The 21,498-nt window shown below is 44.5% G+C and overlaps 1 protein-coding gene across 1 annotated transcript in view; it reads left to right on the top strand.

Moving 5' to 3' along the window:
- Positions 1 to 21,455, top strand: part of col4a5 (collagen, type IV, alpha 5 (Alport syndrome)) — a 32,720-nt gene extending 11,265 nt beyond the window's left edge. The window contains exons 2-49 of the mRNA XM_053859328.1: positions 2,041 to 2,094; positions 2,479 to 2,568; positions 3,671 to 3,715; positions 3,857 to 3,901; positions 3,987 to 4,049; positions 4,240 to 4,293; positions 4,367 to 4,393; positions 4,482 to 4,562; positions 4,821 to 4,883; positions 4,975 to 5,010; positions 5,090 to 5,131; positions 5,217 to 5,309; positions 6,270 to 6,323; positions 6,407 to 6,463; positions 6,624 to 6,668; positions 6,746 to 6,799; positions 6,881 to 6,922; positions 8,948 to 9,041; positions 9,219 to 9,506; positions 9,588 to 9,677; positions 9,769 to 9,839; positions 9,918 to 10,109; positions 10,184 to 10,352; positions 10,623 to 10,715; positions 10,804 to 10,908; positions 10,991 to 11,088; positions 11,171 to 11,321; positions 11,409 to 11,522; positions 11,619 to 11,786; positions 11,891 to 11,980; positions 12,122 to 12,268; positions 12,347 to 12,445; positions 12,521 to 12,610; positions 12,693 to 12,832; positions 12,915 to 13,041; positions 13,156 to 13,335; positions 13,408 to 13,458; positions 13,533 to 13,718; positions 16,948 to 17,081; positions 17,170 to 17,242; positions 17,315 to 17,386; positions 17,475 to 17,603; positions 17,868 to 17,966; positions 18,080 to 18,292; positions 18,382 to 18,559; positions 18,623 to 18,737; positions 18,879 to 19,051; positions 19,872 to 21,455. Coding sequence (XP_053715303.1) covers positions 2,041 to 2,094; positions 2,479 to 2,568; positions 3,671 to 3,715; positions 3,857 to 3,901; positions 3,987 to 4,049; positions 4,240 to 4,293; positions 4,367 to 4,393; positions 4,482 to 4,562; positions 4,821 to 4,883; positions 4,975 to 5,010; positions 5,090 to 5,131; positions 5,217 to 5,309; positions 6,270 to 6,323; positions 6,407 to 6,463; positions 6,624 to 6,668; positions 6,746 to 6,799; positions 6,881 to 6,922; positions 8,948 to 9,041; positions 9,219 to 9,506; positions 9,588 to 9,677; positions 9,769 to 9,839; positions 9,918 to 10,109; positions 10,184 to 10,352; positions 10,623 to 10,715; positions 10,804 to 10,908; positions 10,991 to 11,088; positions 11,171 to 11,321; positions 11,409 to 11,522; positions 11,619 to 11,786; positions 11,891 to 11,980; positions 12,122 to 12,268; positions 12,347 to 12,445; positions 12,521 to 12,610; positions 12,693 to 12,832; positions 12,915 to 13,041; positions 13,156 to 13,335; positions 13,408 to 13,458; positions 13,533 to 13,718; positions 16,948 to 17,081; positions 17,170 to 17,242; positions 17,315 to 17,386; positions 17,475 to 17,603; positions 17,868 to 17,966; positions 18,080 to 18,292; positions 18,382 to 18,559; positions 18,623 to 18,737; positions 18,879 to 19,051; positions 19,872 to 19,953 — 4,956 coding nt within the window. The 3' untranslated portion in view covers positions 19,954 to 21,455. The remainder of the gene's footprint in view (positions 1 to 2,040; positions 2,095 to 2,478; positions 2,569 to 3,670; positions 3,716 to 3,856; positions 3,902 to 3,986; positions 4,050 to 4,239; positions 4,294 to 4,366; positions 4,394 to 4,481; positions 4,563 to 4,820; positions 4,884 to 4,974; positions 5,011 to 5,089; positions 5,132 to 5,216; positions 5,310 to 6,269; positions 6,324 to 6,406; positions 6,464 to 6,623; positions 6,669 to 6,745; positions 6,800 to 6,880; positions 6,923 to 8,947; positions 9,042 to 9,218; positions 9,507 to 9,587; positions 9,678 to 9,768; positions 9,840 to 9,917; positions 10,110 to 10,183; positions 10,353 to 10,622; positions 10,716 to 10,803; positions 10,909 to 10,990; positions 11,089 to 11,170; positions 11,322 to 11,408; positions 11,523 to 11,618; positions 11,787 to 11,890; positions 11,981 to 12,121; positions 12,269 to 12,346; positions 12,446 to 12,520; positions 12,611 to 12,692; positions 12,833 to 12,914; positions 13,042 to 13,155; positions 13,336 to 13,407; positions 13,459 to 13,532; positions 13,719 to 16,947; positions 17,082 to 17,169; positions 17,243 to 17,314; positions 17,387 to 17,474; positions 17,604 to 17,867; positions 17,967 to 18,079; positions 18,293 to 18,381; positions 18,560 to 18,622; positions 18,738 to 18,878; positions 19,052 to 19,871) is intronic.
- Positions 21,456 to 21,498: the final 43 nt, after the last annotated feature.

Below are 21,498 nucleotides of genomic sequence, written 5' to 3'. Positions count from 1 at the left end.
GTAGAAAGAGGAAGAATTCAAACACATTTTGACCTCGAAACCTAAATAAAACAGAGGTTAGTCTTGCTAAAGGGCAGTACAACATCACACCTTCCAGATTAGGATGGAGAACATTGCCTGCTTATTGCAAGCCTCTTAACTGTACTTTAAACTACTTTAAACTTTAACTGTACTGGCTTTAAATCTTGATGAAAAGTTTTTATTGGTTATAAAACAATTAGACTTGCACTGATTCATTATTTTCCAGATGTGTCTTCTTAGCCTTAATGTGGCGCTTAGTGAGCGTGACGATTAAAAAGTGCCCACTTCATGAACAAAATCAAACAAAATAATAGTAATAATTGTAAAGTATTTGTCACCAGTTCCGCTCACAGGTGTTGTCAAGTCAGACCTGTGAAGAGACACAACAGATTCCGTAGTATTCTGGCAGGGACGGGTTCTCTGAGACTGCAAGGGAAGCTCAGAATAATGGTCAAAAATCAGTGTTCACCCAGGCTCAATAATGTTTGAAATGACTCGTCCATGAGTGAGTTCCACTATTTTCAAACTGGAGGCACGCCCTCTACGGGGGAGACACAACAAATGGACAACAACAGCACTAACATTTTTACCTAGTAGAACTACAGCTTTCACTCCCAGAGGACTTCAATGAGCGACAGGCATCCACGTTCAGTCACAAAGGGAGAGCTTACCCTTCCCTGGTCAGAGTGTGACAGGTACTGACCACTGCAGGTTGTGGGAAGAGAAGTACCTGCCAATATTCTGTAGCAAGAACTCAAGATGACTGATACTTGAGCTGCAACGCATGAGCAACATCGATAACCAACAGTGACGAAACAGGAGCCTGAAACTCAACAGTATTCAGCGCTGCTGCAAGGTGCACAGTCGGAAAGGGATGAGTGGAGAAGTGACAGGAAAACAGACAGACACAGAAGAGAGAGATGGCGTGGGAGAGCACGCTGTATTGAGCTGAAGCAGACCAGAGGCTAATCTGGAGATCCAGGGCTTGTAAAAACACCTGCTCACACACACACACACACACTCTAGGCAAATGTATTCAGGCATGTGTGTGATGACCCTTTAATGCCCTCCAGTCTCGATTGCCCACGTTTTGTGTTGACTGCCAACATTGGCTCTTCTTATCCCAAACTCGCAGTGAGTTAAAAAGGGCCTGATATAGGCGTCGGAATCGAAGGCTTGGTCTGGGCCGCTCTCGTGTTCTGCACTCACATCCATCATCTCTGCATGGTGAATTAGGATTTCAAGCGTGTGTTAGTCGGTGATTAACACCTGGTTTGTGGCGGGGGACGTTTCCTCTGACACACAAACACATGCTGGAATTTGGTAAATGTCATAGACGCACTGTGTATGTGTGAGCGCACACGTAATAACCTGGGTGAAGGGTCATCAACTTTTGAACACTACTCCCCCGCCACAAACCAGAAACTTAGTTTTTCACCTTGACCCCATGGGTCACTTGACTTCACTCTCAACCTCTCAAGTGATGTAAGCTGCATCAGTGTTGGACACAAAGCAACATTTTAACATGTCATCGCAGGATGTGGCGCTCAGAAAAAGAATGAATGGCACCATCTAGATTTGACTGCTTTTCAGACACCAAAGAATGTTGCCTTGTCTGCCGCTCTCACAACCTGGCTGCCTGGCATGCGTGTACTCCATGCCCGTCTGGCATCCACTGTGTCAACAATCATGGGAAAAGTTCATCAACAGCTTGCCACTGACCTGCCTCCCTTTTCTGCACCTTTTCTTCTGCGGGTCTGCCGTCCCTTTTCAACCATAACAGCATTGACATTTCAACAACGGCTCACTCTGACCTTTCACTTGTCATTTCAATCCACAAATGATAGTACTGATAAGCCGGTGGGAACAGCTGCCTGCGGCGCACTACTGCCCTCTAGCGGCTTCCAATAATCGCCTTTTGCCCCCAACTATTCCAAGATTTTTTTTTCAATTAGTTTAGGAGAATTTTGAAAATGTCGAAGGAGTGCACGTTATTTATTTTCTCTTGTCTCTTGTCAGGCATGCAGTGGATGTTCTGGGTCCAAATGTGACTGCAGCGAAAAAGGACAGAAGGTAAGGATAACACAAAACACATGCTTTGCTTAATTTTTGTTTCCAAGCTGAAGGTTATAATATCTTTCTTGCCTGCTTCCCAATGCATTTGTAAATATATATTTGTTTGTTAAATGCAGAATATGAAAAGTTTTGCTGATTGTGTTTGTGTGTGTCTTCTTCATTTTTTGTTTCAAATGTTATAGTGTAATTTAACAAAGTGCTTTGAGAAGCACAACAATTGTGAGTATAGAAGTGTGCTACAAGCCATGATGATGTACAAAAAAATGTGATTTGGATTGATATTTTTGAAGTGTTTCTACTGTATTTCCCTTGTCAGGATTGACCTTGAAATGTGCATGTGAGAAGAACAACACAAACCTGCTCTCCTGTTTCTGTGCTCAGGGTGAAAGAGGTTTCCCCGGTCTCACTGGGCAGCCAGGAGTTCCAGGATTCCCTGGACCTGAAGGGCCCACTGGATCCCGGGGAGAGAAGGTAGGTTGGTGTGAATGATGAGGAGAATTTGTGACTGTCACGTGAGGCTTCATGAAACACTGACCACCAGATGGCACCCTCTGCTCTAAAATCTTTGGATTTGAACAGCCATTCCATTGAGACCCCACATCATTATGAAACCAACAGCACCACCTACTGAGCTCTGAACATGAGGATGCTGTTTCATGAAGCCTCATCAGACCATCACTTCGGAGCCTATAAAAAAAATCATAATATGTAGGCAGACGTCATTGTGCAGTGGATTATATTTAACCCTACTGTGTGGTTCCACTTGTATTTTGTTTTCATTAAATACTTTTAGGCAACAGTTCCCACAGTTAATGCACAGTAACTGTGTTGTGTTTTTAGAGAGAAGTGCATCTCATAAACCTCTTTAGCAATCTTTGCTGGGGCTCCTCAGATAGCTTCTGCAGCTAACCTAGCATTACCAAAAAACCTCACAGTGTTTTTTGACAGAACTGTTAGCTTTACAAAACTATTTTGAAATTTGATATTACTTCTGGAACTTACACTCAACTGGCTGTTATGGTCATGGCCGCTCATGATATGAGGGTAAAATGAGAGAGTAACAGAGAGCAAGAAACTAAGATGAAGGTAAAAGTGTTACAAGTGAAAGAAAGCTATTCGTCATTCATTTTAGCCCGATCAGCTCCAGCAGGTAGCACAAGTCTGACCCACCAGCAGTCTCTATGGTGGCCTGAAGTGGACACAAAGTCTCACTAAAGAGGGATTCATGAGCTTTCTCAACCTGTTTGAGAAAGGATAGTTGTTTCAAGTTCTTTTATATCCAGTGCTTTCAAATGTGTAATTTGATGTTAACATCCATATGCTACAATGTCAATATACTTATTATATGTGAAGATTACCCAACAATTTCAGCACGTCACTGAATTATTCACTGAAACTCATACTCAACAAATATTTTATTTTACTATATTCAACAGTTTTCCCTGTCTCCACTGACAGTTCTAAACTATTATGGCCAAAGTAGTCGCCACAGACATACGCCCCAACCTCTGCGCACCCGGTCACCAACATGCACTACGAGCCTGCACTGATCTTGTTTTGTTATTCCATTTAGGGTAGCGATGGACCTGCAGGACCACCTGGCCCGAAAGGAATCAGAGTAAATACATTGTTTTACATTTGCTTTTTTTCTATATTACTCATTGAGTTGTCTGAAATAGTATAAAGAAACATTTTATACATAGATAGATGATGATGATTCGCCTTATCTGTCTTAACTTTGGAACATTTGATGTAACAGGGACCTGCTGGTTTGCCGGGATTCCCAGGAACACCAGGAATTCCTGTAAGACTACGGTTCTTCAATTTTATGTCCCAAACCCCCTTTTGCACTGCTAATGTTTGGCACTCTGTTCTTCTTTTTTATAAAGGGCCTGCAAGGCCAGGATGGACCACCTGGGCCAAGGGGAACACCAGGATGCAACGGCACAAAGGTCAGTCCAACAAAAGATCAATTATCATACTGTACAATTCAAAAAAACTTGGTCTCACACAGAAATGTCAGATCTTTTAGAGAAGCTGAGTCTACATCGTGCTTAATGTTATTACTAAATAGGAAAAATGTTCTGGAAAAAGGAAGCTCAAATTGAAAAAATACAAAATAAAATGATGATGTGTTTTTAGGGAGAAAGAGGTTTCCCAGGAACATCTGGAATCCCAGGACAGCAAGGACCACAGGTGAGCTCCCTAAATATGAATCATACTTTCTTTTGCTTTGTTGTCTTAAACATTTCCCTTCTTCTTTTCATAGGGTCCACCAGGTCTGCCGGGAGAGAAGGTAAAGTCAAATGGCTTGGATAAATCATCAATTGTGTGCATTGAAAATATGGCAATTGAAAACATCAAAATGTCCTGTTTCTCTAAAGGGAGACCCCGGCGATATCATTTCCACTAACCAATTTGGAGAGCCAGGGTCAGTGGGATTGCCCGGGATACCCGGAGCCCCAGTAAGTAACACAGCAATGTGGTCTTTTTTTCCCCACTACAGTACACCAACATTGTCATGATTGTTTCAACACAAAATACGCATTTTGACCTCATGTTATGTTTCTGTGCAAGAGCTATTCATGTCAAAGCTTGTGCCTGTGAGTTAACATACTCAAGAATGACAAAATGACATGCTGTAAATGATGTATTTTAGAATGTTGTCTCTGTGTGCCATGCATGTGTTGCTCTTCTGGGTAAACTGGCTGTGCATTTTATAGGGACTTCAGGGATCTCCAGGATATCAAGGACCAGTTGGCCCTCCAGGAGCCAGAGGTATTGAGGTGAGCGAGCCTTTGCTACATGAAACAAAACCACCGTTGTTGTTTTCTTGAGCCTGCCATGTTGATCTCTGGTTCCGGTTGTGATTCCCAGGGTCGGCCCGGTGCTCCTGGTCTTCCAGGACCAAAGGTATCACTCTCAAATTGTTGTGTTTTGACATTCAGACAACTTCTATACTTGAATACTAATCCTTAACTGGCCAATCTAGGGAAATATGGGCTTGAATTTCCAAGGACCCAAAGGAGAAAAGGTAAGATATGCACAATAAATGCAAAAGCATTGTTCTCTGTCATTGTTACTGCCCCGCTTTATTTTCATACATGATTTGTACACAGGGAGAGCCTGGCCTGCCAGGACCTCCTGGTCCTCCTGGGCTGGTGGGAGAGCAGATCAGACCGTCCGAGACTGAGATTCAGAGAGGCGACAAGGTAAGATCATTTTCATTGCAATATGAAGCTTTTTTTAGCCTTGTGACTTGTCTGTTTGGTAGCAGTCTGGACCTCTAGACAGATCCCTGTCCAACTGTCTCTAGAAGAAGTGGCATAAACATGACCTAAGCAGGTCGGACACCACATGTGCCCCAGGTGCACAATGCTAACATAGAAATATCAAAAACGTGTAGCTGAAAAAAAATCAATTTGTCTGCAGTTTTTAAATGTATATTGCTCCATGTAATATTGTATAAAAAAAGTTCATTATTAATATTAATACTACTACTACTACTATAATCAGTAATAAATCTTTTTAAGCAGCACTTGCTTGAGAACACTGTTCACTGTTTCCTCTTGATATTAGTTTTTAATGTTTATTTCAATCCTCAGCTACATTGCAGTTTTGTTGCTTTATTGTATCTGTTTGTTTTAAGTTTTTTTTTCCCACTTAGTATTTGTTTAGAATTTGTATAGGGGAGGAAACAGATGTATCTCCCGCATTTCTTAGTGTTTCTAATGAATTTGCATCTATTTTCCTTTCGTTTCATATGTAGACGTCACGTTTCTCTCATGGTTATGACTGATTCTGTGCTTCGCTCTTGAGAAGCGCCGTGTTTAAACTACTATTCACCACAGGGTGCCGCCACTGCAAGTGCATTGAATTGTAATTTTCACAGTCACCAGCAGATGGCAACCTCGTCCACACGTTCAAGCAATAGGACAGTTATCTACGTCACAAAAGTTGTCCATGTCCTTAGAATAAAGCTGATCGTTTTTTATGCGATTTGCACGCATATGTAAAACGTGTCATCATTATTATGTTCAGCTGAGCTTAATTTATTTTGACTGTACTTGTTTTTGCGTGATATACTTGGTTTTTACTTAATATTAATGTACAGTATGTGAACATTTGATGACTTAATATAAGGCTGTAAGTGTCTGAATTTTTGTCAACAGGGTGAACCAGGTTATCCAGGCCCCCCAGGTGATCCAGGCTACCAAGGTCCACCTGTAAGCAAGTGCCTTTTAGATTCCACAGAGTCTCTCGCTGTATGACTTTGATCCTGGAGAACTTAGTGTTGTCGTGACTGTAGGGTCCTTCTGGTGGGCAAAAAGGAGAGAAGGGAGAATTTGGAGAGGCTGGCAAGCGCGTAAGTTTACTCTCTGCCACCAACATTCATGAGCATTGTCTTATTGATAATAAAGAGAAGAACATGAACTCAGTATGTGCCAACATTCTCTACGTTAGTGTGACAAAAAAAGCATTATTTTTAACACCACTTGCCGAAAAAATGATGTTCGTTTTTGCAGGGGAAACCGGGCAAAGATGGTGACCCTGGCCCTCCTGGCTTCCCAGTGAGTCCTGGCATGTTGGGACCTCACACCTTTGCATCATATGTTGTTTCTTTAACGTCACGATGTTTGTGTCTCAGGGAACTAAAGGCGAGCCAGGTCGACCTGGTCAACCAGGACTTGACGGAGCAAGAGTAGGTTTTTACAAATGTGCTATTATATAACTATGTCACTTCATCTCTCTAAACCAATTCTGTTTTTTTTTTCTTCCCCAGGGTCTTAAGGGTGACAGAGGATTTCCTGGTCCACCTGGGGTGGTGTGTATCTGAGTTGATTTCATTTGTCTTTTGTTGGAAAAAATAAGCGCAGTGATTTAGAGGGCCAAACACCCCTCTGCACTCAGGAGTGCACTTTCATACACTGGCAGGGAGCAGACAGAAGTAGGTCTGTTGTTTTTCTGTGCCATAAACGTCAACAATGACCTCGATGTGGTCAAAGTTGAGGCTGTTTCACAGCTCAGTTTTTATATATGACATATTCATCCCTTTCACTCGCTTCTGTGAACTGCACATGGTTATGCCAGAAAGTATCGACAGCGCTACGGACTGGTGCTCGAGCCAGAAATGGACACCCATCAACCAAAAACATTGTGTTTTACACAAAATGCTATCGCATCCCAGAAATAATCGACTTTCATGTGTCAAAACGTCAAACTAAATGACCAGGCCACTCAGTGTTTTTGCTTTGTAACTACCAAATAATATATAGGACGATCCAAAACACAAAATACATTTGGGCGGAAGTGATAAGAAACTAGCTTTTTTGCCCAAGACTTAAAAATGAAGAAACAAATGGGCTCCAGAAAGGGCCCTTTTCTCATGCAGGGAAACAGGGCTTGGAGTCAGATGCCTGGGCCAAAATGTAATATGAAATTGTCTACACATACTATGAGTGAATTCTTTAGTTGACTCAATGCGAGGGTGAATCAATAAATTCATATTTCATGCATCAATGGCAGTATGACAGCAGCCAAGCCTAAGATGCAATTACCATCTTCAGCCACCAGATGTCCACATTTCTCCAAATACATCTTCGCTTTCATTTAAGCGGGCGAGTCAAACTGGAGAGTGAAATAGTGAAAAATGGTTTGTTGTTTACTTATAAAATCTGCGAAACGTTTTAAATTTATTGAACCAAAATGTCAATCTTGTTCTTTATAGTTTCTCATTTTTCACATTTTCATTGGTCTTACACTGTGCGTCTTCTTTTGAAAGAGGGATGAAAAAAGAACACATTGAACTCTTCCAGTTTCTGCCCCTTATCTATGCTTTTCCTTTTCTCCAGAGAAGATGATTCTCAAAGTCATATTTAAATGTCATATTTTTCTTGTCTTTCTCTGATGCATTTCTGACTGTCATCCAGGAAGCATCATAAATGTGGTTTAAAAGAAAATAAGTCAAATATATTAACTATTATAGCTATAAAATATAAGCGCCTTTCAATAAACTTAGGGAACATATAGGTAGATAACTATGATAAATAAAAGAGTGTAGCAGCAGACAGGTGTAGTTTGAACAGCGTGGTTTTAAGCAGCCTTCATGAATCAGTGTCTTCTTTTGCAGAGCCACTAGATGGCACTCTCTGCTCCAAGCTCTTTGATTTGATCAACCTTTTCAATGAAACCACACAACTTTCAAACCGAGAGCGCCACCTACCGAGCTCTGAAACTGAGGACACTGTTTCATGAAGCCTCATCAGACCATCACTAGTAATGGTTTGGCATCTCTCCTCTGGTACGATATATGATCAATTCATGCTGCATGTTTTAGCTCAGTTCCAAAGCCATGTCCGCGACACTTTAAAATAAACAAAATAAATAGCTGAATAAAACAGAACATGTACATGTACTAAGCTATGAAGACTTCTCATCAAATGCCTTGAGGGAACTCGTTCACTTAATCTTTTGCTGTTGTTGGAGAGCCTTTTTTCTCTTTTTTATGCCGTCATTTCCAATGTTTTCCAACTCTATAGCCGCTCTCATCGTTTTTGTATTTGTTTGAGGAGCAGAGTTACATCAAACACACCAGTTATTTTCTCAACAGTGACATTGGCGCTGGACGTTCAGAACTGGTGAAAAAGATGGCAGATTATGGTTTTTCTGTCTATGTGTCATTTGCATGGAAGCTTGTCCCAGTACACAATTGTTGACCCCATGATCGACAGGAAGGGGCCATGAATATTTTGCTGGCAGATGTGGCCCCAAGCCGCTTATGAAGGCCCAGTTCATAGTCCAATGTTATTTGAAATAATGTTGTCATTCTAATGGCATGTCTTCATTCTAGGTGATTGGTGGACAAACAGGAGGTCGGGTGGGCCCCAAAGGTGAACCCGGAATCCCCGGATCACCAGGCCTTAAAGGCGACAGAGGACCATCAGGTCAGCCACTGATAACAAGACAGTCATTAGATTTCACGTTTTTGCGACCATTGGAAAAGAGAAAAAAACATTTTAGCAAACATTTATTGACAAGGTCTTTTTCAGGAGACTATATTTTGAATTCCTTTTTCATTCCCCTTTGGCAGAACTTATTATATCCCGATCTTTGCACTATAGGGTTACCTGGAGCACCAGGAGCACCAGGCAGTCCAGGTTATGGCGGCGGTGGCGGTGCAGGACAACCAGGATTTCCGGGAGAGAGGGGTCAGAAAGGAGAAACAGGCGCTCCAGGGCTTTCGCTACCCGGTCCTCCAGGCCGTCCAGGATCACCTGGACCGCAGGGTCCCCAAGGTGCTCCTGGCGCACCAGGGATTTCTTCAAATGGACGAAACTGTGTCCCTGGTGAACCTGGACGTCCTGGTACACAAGGAGAAAGAGGGTACCCAGGAGATACGGGACAAAAGGGTAACAGCACATGAGCATGCCGCCCACTAAAGTCGTATATAAAGAACCTGCTGATTTAGATTGTACGTTCTCCTGCATTAGGTGAGAAGGGTGACACCTGTGTTAACTGCTATAGCCCAGTGTCTGGAATCCCGGGACCACCAGGAGCTCCAGGACAGCCTGGATTCCCAGGTAAGGCCATTCAATTCTGAGTCATATAAAACCATCACGTGAGGCTGCCCAAGAGAGGCCACGAGTGACGAGTTTGACTGTTGTTTTTCAGGATCTCCTGGTGGGCCGGGTGTCAAAGGAGAGCGAGGATTCTCAGGAGCACCTGGCTCCCCTGGCCCCATTGTGGGTTTTTGGCATTCACCTATATACTGACTTGGAGAATATTCAGTTCCTGTATTGATTTTGGTCCTTTTATCATAGGGTCCCCCCGGTCCCCAAGGTGCTCCTGGATACCCCGGCGAAAAAGGAGACCCGGGAGATGCCATCACAGGCCCTGGTACTAGAGGAGAAAAGGGTGATACTGGCTTTCCTGGAACACCTGGCCTGCCAGGTTTGGATGGACGCCCTGGACGCGATGGACAGCCTGGTCTTCCAGGTCCTAAAGGAGCACCTGTATGTGTGGTTGATGCAGTTTTGTAGCTAATCCATGAACATGTCTACAACCAATGATGTTCTCAACCAAACAGGGATCTTTGCTGGTGAAAGGAGAGCGTGGACTACCTGGAGATCCAGGTAGTCCAGGTATTCCAGGAGACAGAGGTAGCCCTGGAGGGCCTGGTTTTGGACCTCAGGGTCCTTCAGGTGAAAAGGGTGTCCAAGGTGTCTCCGGATCGCCTGGTGGCCCCGGCGCTCCTGGTAAGAATTGGAGAAATAAGTGTTTCTTTCCCTGACTTTCTCAACAACACAATGATGGTGGTTAAAGAAGACAATCTATATAACGAAATGCTGGTTTGTCACTGAAGCTCTAATTGTTACTTTGAGGTTATAATTTTGTTTTGTCTAAATGTACCTGTTTTTGACTAGAGCTAAGACAGATGACCGATATGTCTCAGATTTGATTCACCACTATGGTCAGTCCAACAAAATGTGCTCTCTTCAATCAATATTACCGTCATAATTTAACAGGTGCCAAGGGTGAACCTGGTGACACGATAGCTCAGAAAGGTCAGCCAGGACCACGAGGTCAAGATGGACAGCCAGGACAGCCTGGAAGTCCAGGTACATGACATGACTTAATTGTGACCATTCATTCGAGAACATTTTTGACTCCGTCATCGCTCATATTTCTGTTGCCAACTGTATGTAGGTAGTCCCGGTCAACCTGGGCAGCCTGGTTTCCCTGGTTCACCTGGACCCAAGGGTGACCCTGGACTTCCCGGGATTGGACTCCCAGGACCTCCTGGCGCTAAAGGTAATGCTCTACATTTTACCACACATTTGCAGTTGACTGACATTATGATTGTACATAACAAAGTCTTTTTCTGTAACCAAAGGATTTCCAGGTATCCCAGGACAACCAGGAACTTCTGGAGGACCTGGCAGACCAGGGGTTGATGGACTTCCCGGTCAGCCAGGACTCCCTGGACCCAAGGTACAAAATAATTCTGAAAAATAGATGTCATTGATATTCCACAAAGTTCTGCAAAAACATATATTTTGTGTGGCCTTGCTAGGGTGAACCTGGCTTTGGACTCCCTGGACCACCAGGTTTACCGGGAGTACCTGGAGCCAAAGGTCTTCCTGGACCTAAAGGAGATCCAGGATTCCCAGGTGGTCCTGGAGGGCCAGGTCGATCTGGTTTTGATGGTGGCCCTGGATCTAAAGGTGTGGTTAAGGTCATCATCCCTCTGTGGGTTCCACTTATCTCAATGTGGTCATTTACACAACAGCTCTTCTCTCCTTGGTCCTCAGGTGAGCCAGGTATTCCTGGTATTCCTGGAGCTCGTGGACCACCTGGAACCCCAAGTAGTGGTTTACGTGGGCCACCTGGCCCTCCTGGAACCCCAGGCCCTATTGGGCAGCCTGGTAAGATTGCAAATTTGTTTATGTAGACAATCATGAATGGGAGAGAAGCTCGAGTGAAAGAAGCATGAAATGTGTGCTGCTGAATCTCTGTTTCAGGGTTCCCAGGAGCAAATGGAGCAAAGGGAGACCCTGGTTTGCCTGGTTTAGATATCATTGGCACTCCTGGAGAGAGAGGAACCCCTGGTTTCCCGGGATCCCCCGGTGCTCCTGGTACCCCAGGACCACCTGGAGGACCTGGACGGGACGGCCTTCCTGGACTTCCTGGTAAATTGCCTACTTGAAAATGCAGCATTGTGAAGCTTAAAGCCAGCATGTTATATGGAGTCGGTCATGCTTTCACATGAGTGATTATTCTTTAACGTCCACAGGCGCCAAAGGAGACATGGGTCCGATGGGACCTCCAGGACCATCTGGGGGGCCTGGTGGGCCTGGACTGCCTGGTGGTCCTGGACAAAAAGGTATGAGGGCATGTTTCACTCACAAGTCACCAGGTTAAACACGAAAAAATCAAGTTGGGAAATTAGCGATGAGAATCAAAATTCCACCAAATTCTTCTCACCACTGAAATGGAAGATCTGTTTATATTCCCTGTTTGTCAGGTGAACCTGGATTCCAAGGGAGGGATGGTGTTCCTGGAGGCCCTGGGGTAAAAGGAGAGAGAGGCGACCCAGGTCTTCAGGGTCCACCTGGAACCAGCCTGCCACCACATACCTTTAAGGGAACAAAAGGAGAACCAGGATTGCCAGGTACATTCTGACATATATTAAAAGAAACTCAGACAAACCCTTGAAGAAAATAACAATACACCATGCTTTTCCCACCAGGGGGGCCAGGCTTCTCAGGTCAGAAGGGTATCGCAGGACTCCCTGGTGATCCTGGACTTCCTGGATCAGATGGACGCCCAGGACTTCCCGGACCGTCGGGTAGGGATTCAGTAACCACAACAACAAATGAAGCCAAAATAAATCAGATTGATAACCAACAGTGAATCGTCTCAGGTCCGAAGGGAGATCCTGGCATTCCTGGCGTTCCAGGTAGTCCTGGAGGTCCAGGACCAAAAGGAAACATTGGAGAAATGGGAATTCCAGGTCGGGTTTCCATTTTTTAATACTTGTTTTTTTTTTTTTTTTTTTAATATTGAAAGTTTCATAACTAAAATGTCATTTACAGGTCCTCCTGGACAGAAGGGAACACCAGGGCTTTCAGGCAGACCAGGTTCCCCTGGGCAGCCTGGCTCACCAGGATTTCCTGGGACCAAAGGTGAACCAGGTTCTGCTGGAGTTGGACCACCTGGACCATCTGGATCTAAGGTGAGGGATTCAACTGGGGCAACGAAAATGTTGTCAAAAGCATCACACTCAGCTCACTGACAGAAATGGCTGTCTCCTGCAGGGTGAACCTGGACAGCCTGGTTTCCCCGGGTCTCCAGGACTGAAAGGAGCTCCAGGATCACCTGGTCTGCCAGGCGTGCCTGGCGGTCCTGGGTCAAAAGGAGATCCTGGTCTCCCCGGATTCCAAGGTACAATGGTTGTGGATCATACGGCTCTTGTCAATTTGAAGAGATGAAAAAAATGATTGAACTGAAATAGTCCCTAATTTGGTCCACTTGACCTTTCCCTTTGCTTAATTTCAGGTACCCCTGGTATTCCTGGTCCCAAGGGCCTTGATGGAGGACCTGGTGCCCCAGGTCTTAATGGAGGTCCAGGCAGACCTGGAGAACCTGGTCGATCAGGATCGCCAGGAATTCCAGGAGAAAAGGGTCAACCAGGTCGTGATGGGATCCCCGGTCCAGCAGGAGTTAAAGGAGAGCCAGGTAAAGCTGTTTTTCTTTGAGGAGCTGCAGACTTTTGCAGTGTGTCAGGGTTTCTATCTTTTGTTATCACAGGTCTGCCAGGCTATGGTACTCCAGGGCCAGCTGGACTCCCAGGATTCCCAGGTGAATACTCACGCATTGTAAAAAGGCGCATTTTGATTAAAGATTGTAATCTACATCTACCGCTTTGCACCAAGGTGCTAAGGGAGACCCCGGTCTTCCTGGCCCACCTGGCAGCCCAGGTTTCCCAGGCTCAAAGGGAGAGGCTGGGTTCCCTGGCCTCCCTGGTCCAGCTGGACAGATCGGCCCTCCTGGAGCACCAGGTCAGGCACTGCTTGGACCCAAAGGCTTACAAGGACCTCCAGGACCACCTGGCAGAGGAGGTAAAGAACCTTCACTTTCTCTTTAGGAACACCTGCACGTGCTTGCAGAAGTTGCTGCCAGAGTTGATCAAAAGCCACGCATGACGAAATGTGTACAGTACATCATCGGAATTGTATGAGTCACGTAGGTGTCTGCTAGTTATGAAAGGGTTTTCGTGGATCGTCTTCCTCGACATCGGTTGGTGACATTTAAGGGTCACCAGTGATGTATGGGAGGCTGGCCATTCGATTAACTCAGGAAGTTGGTTACTTGGTGACCAGGTAGCCAAGCTGCATGTACACCTCACGATGGTGAACCTTGGTGGCCATGTGAAAGTCGTTCAGGTTCCACCACTGCTAAATGATAATTGTGCTGCTCACTGTGCTGCATATTGACTATTAACTTGGCTGGGTAGAACACTGAGACAACCATTATGGAGGATGCCAATGCACATGGCTATGGTTGAGTGGTGGTCCAAGTCAAGTCCCAGATGCAAAGGAGGCATTGGTTTTTAAATCATCTGTCCCTTAGAAATGCCATGGATTTGCCCATTTTACCTCAATGAAAGCATTTGTGTTTGACTAAAAACAACTTTTTTGAGATCACTTTTTGCTTGTTGGTAGGTACAAATGAATCATCTTGGTGTTTGCAAAGTAAAATTCCATGTCAATTGTGCAAATGACCAAAGAAGCTTAAACCTGGCAGCAACTTGGCAACACTTGTTTTTCAAAAATTGATCTGCATGCATTGTCCCACAACACCAATGTCACTCAGTCTGAGCACCAATCCTGTCAATATGTTCAAAACACTGTGCACCAGAGATAAATGCTTTACCAAAAACGTGGGGTGCTTGTCACTTGTCAATCCTTGTTCATCACATGGGTTTCACCGAGTCTAAAATGGCATGTTTTGTCACTTGATGTTCCTGCGTTTGAGTTTTGTGTTCACCAGCTCATTTCACATGTGTATTTCACATGTCACCTGAAATGTTGTCTCGTTTTTTCACCAATGTGTATCTTTTTGTGACGGATTATTGTAGATTTTTGTGAAAACAGCTTTGCTGAAGTCCAACTCTCAACCTCTTTTTCTTTCTTCATGAGATTAGATTAGACAAAATGTCCCTTCCCCACTGCAGGACTAGTAAGGGACGTCTAATCCAATCTAATCCCATGAAAAACCCTGGTAACAGTAGCATCAGATTCATGATGTGGAGCGACACTTGGAACAGATTTGGCGGTGGACATTCACACCTTACACCAAACTGAGTGTTGGGAGTTTTACCTGGCAATGCTGTTCCCATTGTCACACCAATCAGTAGATGCATGGACACAGTTTGATCCAAAGTGTTCAAAAAAACTTAAGATGGAAACATTGCTGGAAAGATGGACAATCCTCATAAGGTCCAACAGAAGGTCAATAAATGAACTGGAGAGGTCGCAGCTAAGCCGCTCACTACCATCCATGTTGGCATGCTACCTTTACCTAGTGTTATTGTCCTGTTTTAAGCCCAGTATGGTCCAATAGAGGGCACTTTGCTGCATCTAAACCTCTGATTTTACATAGCGAAAGCATCTGTGATGTCCACAGTGAACATGGCCACTAGTGGTGACTTTTGTTCTTATGAGGATTGACGGTTGTCCAGCTCTGTGCCAAGATGTTGCCTCAGTGTGACTGTGTTTGTTGCGATGATGTTTCACCTTTGCTCCTGACAACCCGGACCGATGACGACGCTCTGCTGGCCGCTACAGGTCCCTCAGGTCAGATTAGTCCAGATGTGTCCACTGCACGTCATGTTGCTCTGATGACCTGATCACACTCAACCTTGAACCAGGAAGACGTGTCACTGATTCATGGCAACCATATTTTCTTTCCTTGTCTGTCTTACATGCACCCTGGTGACTATGGTAACACACAGTAAGCAACCTGTTTCTCGTAATGCAGCACTGTCTGAAAATGACCTCGTGGATGAAGGGATATTTATTTAATTCGCATGTGTCTCACATTTATAAACAATGCCACTAACGCACAATGTCATGTACTTATAGGCTAGAAAAAGAGAATAATTTTACATATGATGTCAACTGCAGGTCACATGATCCAGACATCTCTTCCTCAAAAGATATATGTGAGAGTAGTATAGAAGTACAATGGGAAAATAAAGAGGCTCTAAGCATGGTACTAAATATTAAAATATGTGTTGGATGAAAAATAAATAAGGCTGTAGAGTCAGTAATGACTAATATGCTGGATGCTTGTGGCCTGCAGGGGGCGTCTCATGTTGAAATATAAAGTTGAGAGAATGAAAGAAATGTCTAGACATCTTGAGTCTTATTATTATCTGTCATTATAGCTTCCCCTGTGCTTCTTCTGCCTAAACATGCGCTTGTTTTTGCTTTGTAAACATCATTGCTGCTCGCCTGTACCCGCCATTGTTGGAAACCCTAGGTCCTCCAGGTTAGACCCCAGTGGTTGATTATTTTCCTTCATGTTGTGCTGCTATGTTTACCGTCAAAGTGTCATGGACGTTTGTTTTCATGTATCTTGTGTTGGGTATTGCGTTGTTTAATTTGAAACACTCAGTCTGTTTCCGCTTCAGGTCTTTTTTGTTGTGAATTAATTTTCTTTTTTACCTTTTTATTTAGGTAATGCATTATTATTTGACACTTTAAATGTTCGCAGAATGTCAGGAAACCAGGTACTAACATCAGCGAGAACAAAAAAAAGCAAAAACCAGTGCACCAATGGTTGCTTGTCCAAAAGTAAGCGGACCATCCCCGTTAGGTTGTAGTTAGGCCATTTGACCAGTAAGCCTCTGCAGATGGAAGGTACTTACCTTGCGCAATAAAGAAATCTACTCCTACTCTGGTGCACCAACAGCCAAGCAAGTCAGGCCCGCAGGTCAAACCTGGTCTCTGATATACACATTCATGGCCTTCTACGCGTTTGTATTGACCTGCTAGTAAAAGCACTCCGACCACTTACACTGAGTCCCATAATGCACTGCAACATTTCAATATCTTGTAGTAAGTTCTGCCCTAACTACATATACCAAAAACAAAGACTTATCATCGTATCATGGATTGAAGAGGAGATGATTGAAGAACAAAAGTTCAATAAACCTTGGTGCAGTTTGGTGAAATGTATCAAAGGAAGAGAAACTACATCAAAGGAAGAGAAACAACATCAAAGAAAGAGAAACAACATTCAGAAAGTAAGCTAAAATCTGACCTCTAACTGCTTCGCTTGTAGGACAACCCGGTCCCCAAGGTCCTCGAGGACCTCCAGGAAGCGGCGGCGTCAAGGGAGAGAAGGGTATTCCGGGGTCTCCGGGACAGCCGGGATACGCAGGACAGAAGGGAGAGACTGGTACTCCTGGATTCCCTGTAAGATCGCAGAATCAAAGTTGATCATTCATTTCACTTTTTTCTATAAATTCTGCACTTTTAAATATGTAAATGACCTTGTCACCAGGGTACTTCAGGTCTTCCTGGTGGACCGGGTATTAAGGGAGACATTGGCCTTCCTGGCGTTCCTGGTTTCCCAGGTTAGTGCAAAAAAGACTCCATATTGTGGGCACTACTCCAAAAGATGACACTCTAATGATTTTGTTGACCAGGATCGAAAGGAGACCCTGGTATCCCAGGAGTTAGCGGTCTTCCGGGTGATCCTGGAGACGTGGGACCTCAGGGTGAGTAAAGTACTGTACCCTCAAATACTGTGCAACCTGAGGATGAAATCACAGACAATATAAATATACAATTGTCTTGGTCTATCAGGCCCCCCTGGACTGCCAGGTGTACCACCTAACCCAATTGTGGTGAAAGGAGAGAGAGGCCCCCCTGGTGCTCCAGGACTCCCAGGTGGCCGTGGACTTCCTGGACCCTCCGGACGTGAGGGACAGCCAGGTGAGTTCATGACAAGTAAACTGTGTTTGTATGGTGGAGTTCAGATGCAGCTCATACAGCAGCCATCATACTCAGGTTAGAGCTTCATGAAGCTGGTTCAGATGTTTCTGCCCAAGATGGAATGTCTATTGTGTCTATTGCCAGGACACAGGGAGGTTTTAGTCTTGAGCACTTTCACCTCTTCTGATGTTTTGTGTCATGGATTTGTGCCTCACTAGTTCTGCTTTTATGCTTGTGGAGTAAACTTTGTGTCGTTTTGATCAGGTTCCCCTGGTTTACCTGGAGATCCTGGACTTGAGGGACCACCTGGTTTCAGTGGTGGACCTGGTCGGAAAGGAGACCCTGGACCTGCTGGACAGCCTGGTAAACGCTGTTTTAACACTTGACAAATGAACTAGTTTTAAATTGTTTTCAAGCATTGACATCAATATCTTGGAGGCACAGTCCTGCTGAAGCTAAATGTTGTCTTTCTGCAGGTCAGCGAGGCTTCCCAGGTCCGCCCGGTTCTGATGGTCCTCAGGGGCCTCCTGGTCTTCCAGGGTCAGCCTCAGCGTCCCATGGCTTCCTCATCACTCGCCACAGTCAAATTCAGGAAGTGCCATTCTGTCCTGATGGGACGAACCTCATCTACGATGGATACTCTCTGCTCTACGTCCAGGGCAACGAGCGCGCACATGGACAGGACCTTGGTACCAGGACTACAGTTTTATTGGAGTCACTTTGTGTGTTTATTGGACGCGCATTGATCTGCTCCGCTGCAACTCTTCCCTCCCCCCAGGCACGGCAGGAAGCTGCTTGCGTCGTTTCAGCACCATGCCCTTCATGTTCTGCAACATCAATAACGTTTGCAACTTCGCCTCTCGCAACGACTACTCCTACTGGCTGTCCACGCCCGAGCCCATGCCCATGTCCATGGCGCCCATCACAGGAGAGAGCATCAAGCCATACATCAGCAGGTAGAGCTCATTCAGGAAGTAGCTGCTTCTTCATGGCTCTGATGTCATGCTGTGTGTTGTCAGGTGTGCAGTGTGTGAAGCTCCAGCCATGGTGATCGCAGTGCACAGCCAAACGATCCAGATCCCCAACTGTCCAAACAACTGGTCCGCCTTGTGGATCGGATACTCCTTCATGATGGTGGGACATCAGCGATGACACAGAATAACAAATGACCAAAACAAAATGATTTCATTGACAAATTTGATCCAGGCAGCAGTGAATTCAGAGCTGTGGATTTTCTTCAGTGACTGACCCACGTTGCGTCTCTCTGTCACGCAGCACACCAGCGCCGGAGCAGAGGGTTCTGGCCAGGCCCTGGCCTCCCCTGGCTCTTGCCTGGAGGAGTTCCGTAGCGCCCCCTTCATTGAGTGCCACGGCAAAGGAACCTGTAACTACTACGGCAACTCCTACAGCTTCTGGCTGGCCACTGTAGACCAAAACGAGATGTTCAGGTGCTGACAAACATTTATTCTTTGTCTTTTGTCCCCCTAAAACTAACAGTGTTCTGTGTGTCTGCTTTGGACATGCCAGTACTTAACCACATAATTCAGGATTGCCTGTGTAGGTATGAGATCCACTCAGCCTGTTGACCACTGGTGACCACTGATGATGATGTCACACTGTAGATGCTTTAACTGAACAACAGTAGCTGGTGGTAGCAAACACAAACATGTTTCTCTGTTGTCCAATAGTGAATCCTTCCATTGACAAGCTGTGTCATGGCGTGTTACCAACACATGACCGGACATCAGAGGTCACTAGTGACGGAGTGATAAGGTTTCATGAAACAGTGTCCTCATTTTCAGAGCCCTTGACCTCACATCATTTTTAAACTGAGGACGCCACCTACTGGGCTCTGAAAACTGGGACACTGTTTCATGAAGCATCATCAACCCATCACTAGAAGCCCAGCCAAGTTAACCTAGTACCTCGGTACTAGACTAACTTCACGGACACTGTGAACCCTGTTAGCCATTCAGCGGTGAGAGCGCTGTAGCTTGGTGCTTTAGCGTGTTTATGCACTTGAGTGCATGAGTGGTTGCAGTGTGTGTGCGACCAGACGTAAGTGGACTCTCTCACCACAGTCAGTTATGAGAGGAAGTAAGCAGAACATGGTGAATATTGATGTGATCTTTGTTGGTGCACTGTAATGTTACAACATTCACAACAAACGGACTAAACTAGTGAACCAGAAGTTGTACAGATGTCCACCTGGTATATTTAGTGGATGAGTATGGTGTGTATTAATACATGGTCTTTTGTTGTTCGCAGTAAGCCGCAGTCTGAGACGCTCAAGGCCGGCAATCTGCGGACACGCGTCAGCCGTTGCGTGGTCTGCATGAAGAGGACGTAACGCCAACAACACCTGAGATAAAGTGAGAGCAAGACAGAGGACAAGTCGTGGGAGCGGTAGCCACGACAAGATGGAATTCCATCGGTGCGTTGTCTTCTACGAATAAAAACAAGTCTATGGTGCTACTGTAAAACACAGCTTAACTAAGTAACTGACAAATAATTCTTGCATTTTGGCTATGATCTCTTAAGAAGTACCTCAAAATGAAAGCAGAAAATGAACCACTGAATGGTGCCATGATGGATGTCTGTTAACAATACTTCTCTTCCTTCTTATCCAAAAAAAAAAAGGATTTCCTGTCTTTTTTCATACTGTGGGTGCAACAGTGGCTTCATTGCGTCACACAAGTGCTTTTTCTTCTTATTTTTTTTGTTTGTATTTGGCCTTATCGATAAGGAGTGGACGCTCTCCACGGTTACCAAATGGGCACTTTGACTTCGGAACATCCAAGATGAGAGATGCACTGACTTTGAGCTTTCCTTAGTCTATTTTTATAATGAATAGCGCGGCATTCACACTCCTCTCTGTTTCTGTCATTTTCCGTGGGATTTTTTTTGTTACATTTGGGGGTACTAACTCTGCTGCAGCCCGTCTGCTAACACACCAGCCCTTTCTTTGTTTTTGTAAGTAATAAAATGTGTATATTGTGTAAAACACCTTTTATTTTTAGTGTTTTAGGTCCTGAATTGGTGCCAGCTGTTTGTTAAAGGACAGTTTTCCAGGTTTATTCTGCTCACACACACACAAACACACACACGCACACACACGCAGACACTCATGTACAGACACACTCTCTTGTTCACCTCATCGCTCACTGACACATTCAGTTATTGTACAAAGGCTTTTATGAATGAAACAGTATTTTATATATTATAAATATATATTTGAAAAAAAGAGGAGGAAAAGGTATATAAACTTATTAGGCAGTGGGCTGTCGTCACCCACGATGCATTTCACCAAAAATAAAGCTAACTACTGAGCACAAACAGCCATTTTCCTCAAACACAACAGGCGTTTACGCCAACCACATCAAAGTTTTTCATCTTTTTGTAGTATAAATTACTATCCAACTGAATTAAAGGCGGGGTGCTTCTAGATAGTCTCATGATTGGAAGATGGAAGATAACTCTGCAGCAAATGTGGATGAACTTCTCCTGGTGTCGGGCTTTGCTGTAAAGGGAGGGCAAAACATTTTGTTTGCACCCCAAAACCTCTGTTTGAAAACTGCATTGCAAAAACGATTCAAGTGTGCTACTGACAAAGGCGTCTTTCTTTGTCATAAAGAAAACAAACTCCTCATGTACTGTAAGTCTTTAAGCGCTGTCTGGGGCAGAGGGGCGTTTTCCCTGTGATCTTATTGTCATTATTTCTTTTCCAAACTTCTTTTATGAACTCTGATTTTGTCATGCTGGGGTGCAATTAAAATGTGCATTTTTTTTGTTTTGTTTTCATGTTATGTTATCCAGAAGTTGTTATAAACTTTTAAGACTGAAATAAACAATATGTCCAAACTTGCCGTTGTTCGTAAGATGCTTGTCGCTGACA

This window comes from Synchiropus splendidus, chromosome 3, assembly GCF_027744825.2.
Source record: "Synchiropus splendidus isolate RoL2022-P1 chromosome 3, RoL_Sspl_1.0, whole genome shotgun sequence".
Classification (NCBI taxonomy): Eukaryota; Metazoa; Chordata; class Actinopteri; order Syngnathiformes; family Callionymidae; genus Synchiropus; species Synchiropus splendidus.
Note: the sequence above shows the minus strand (reverse complement) of the source record. Positions and strands in the feature narration are given on the sequence as shown.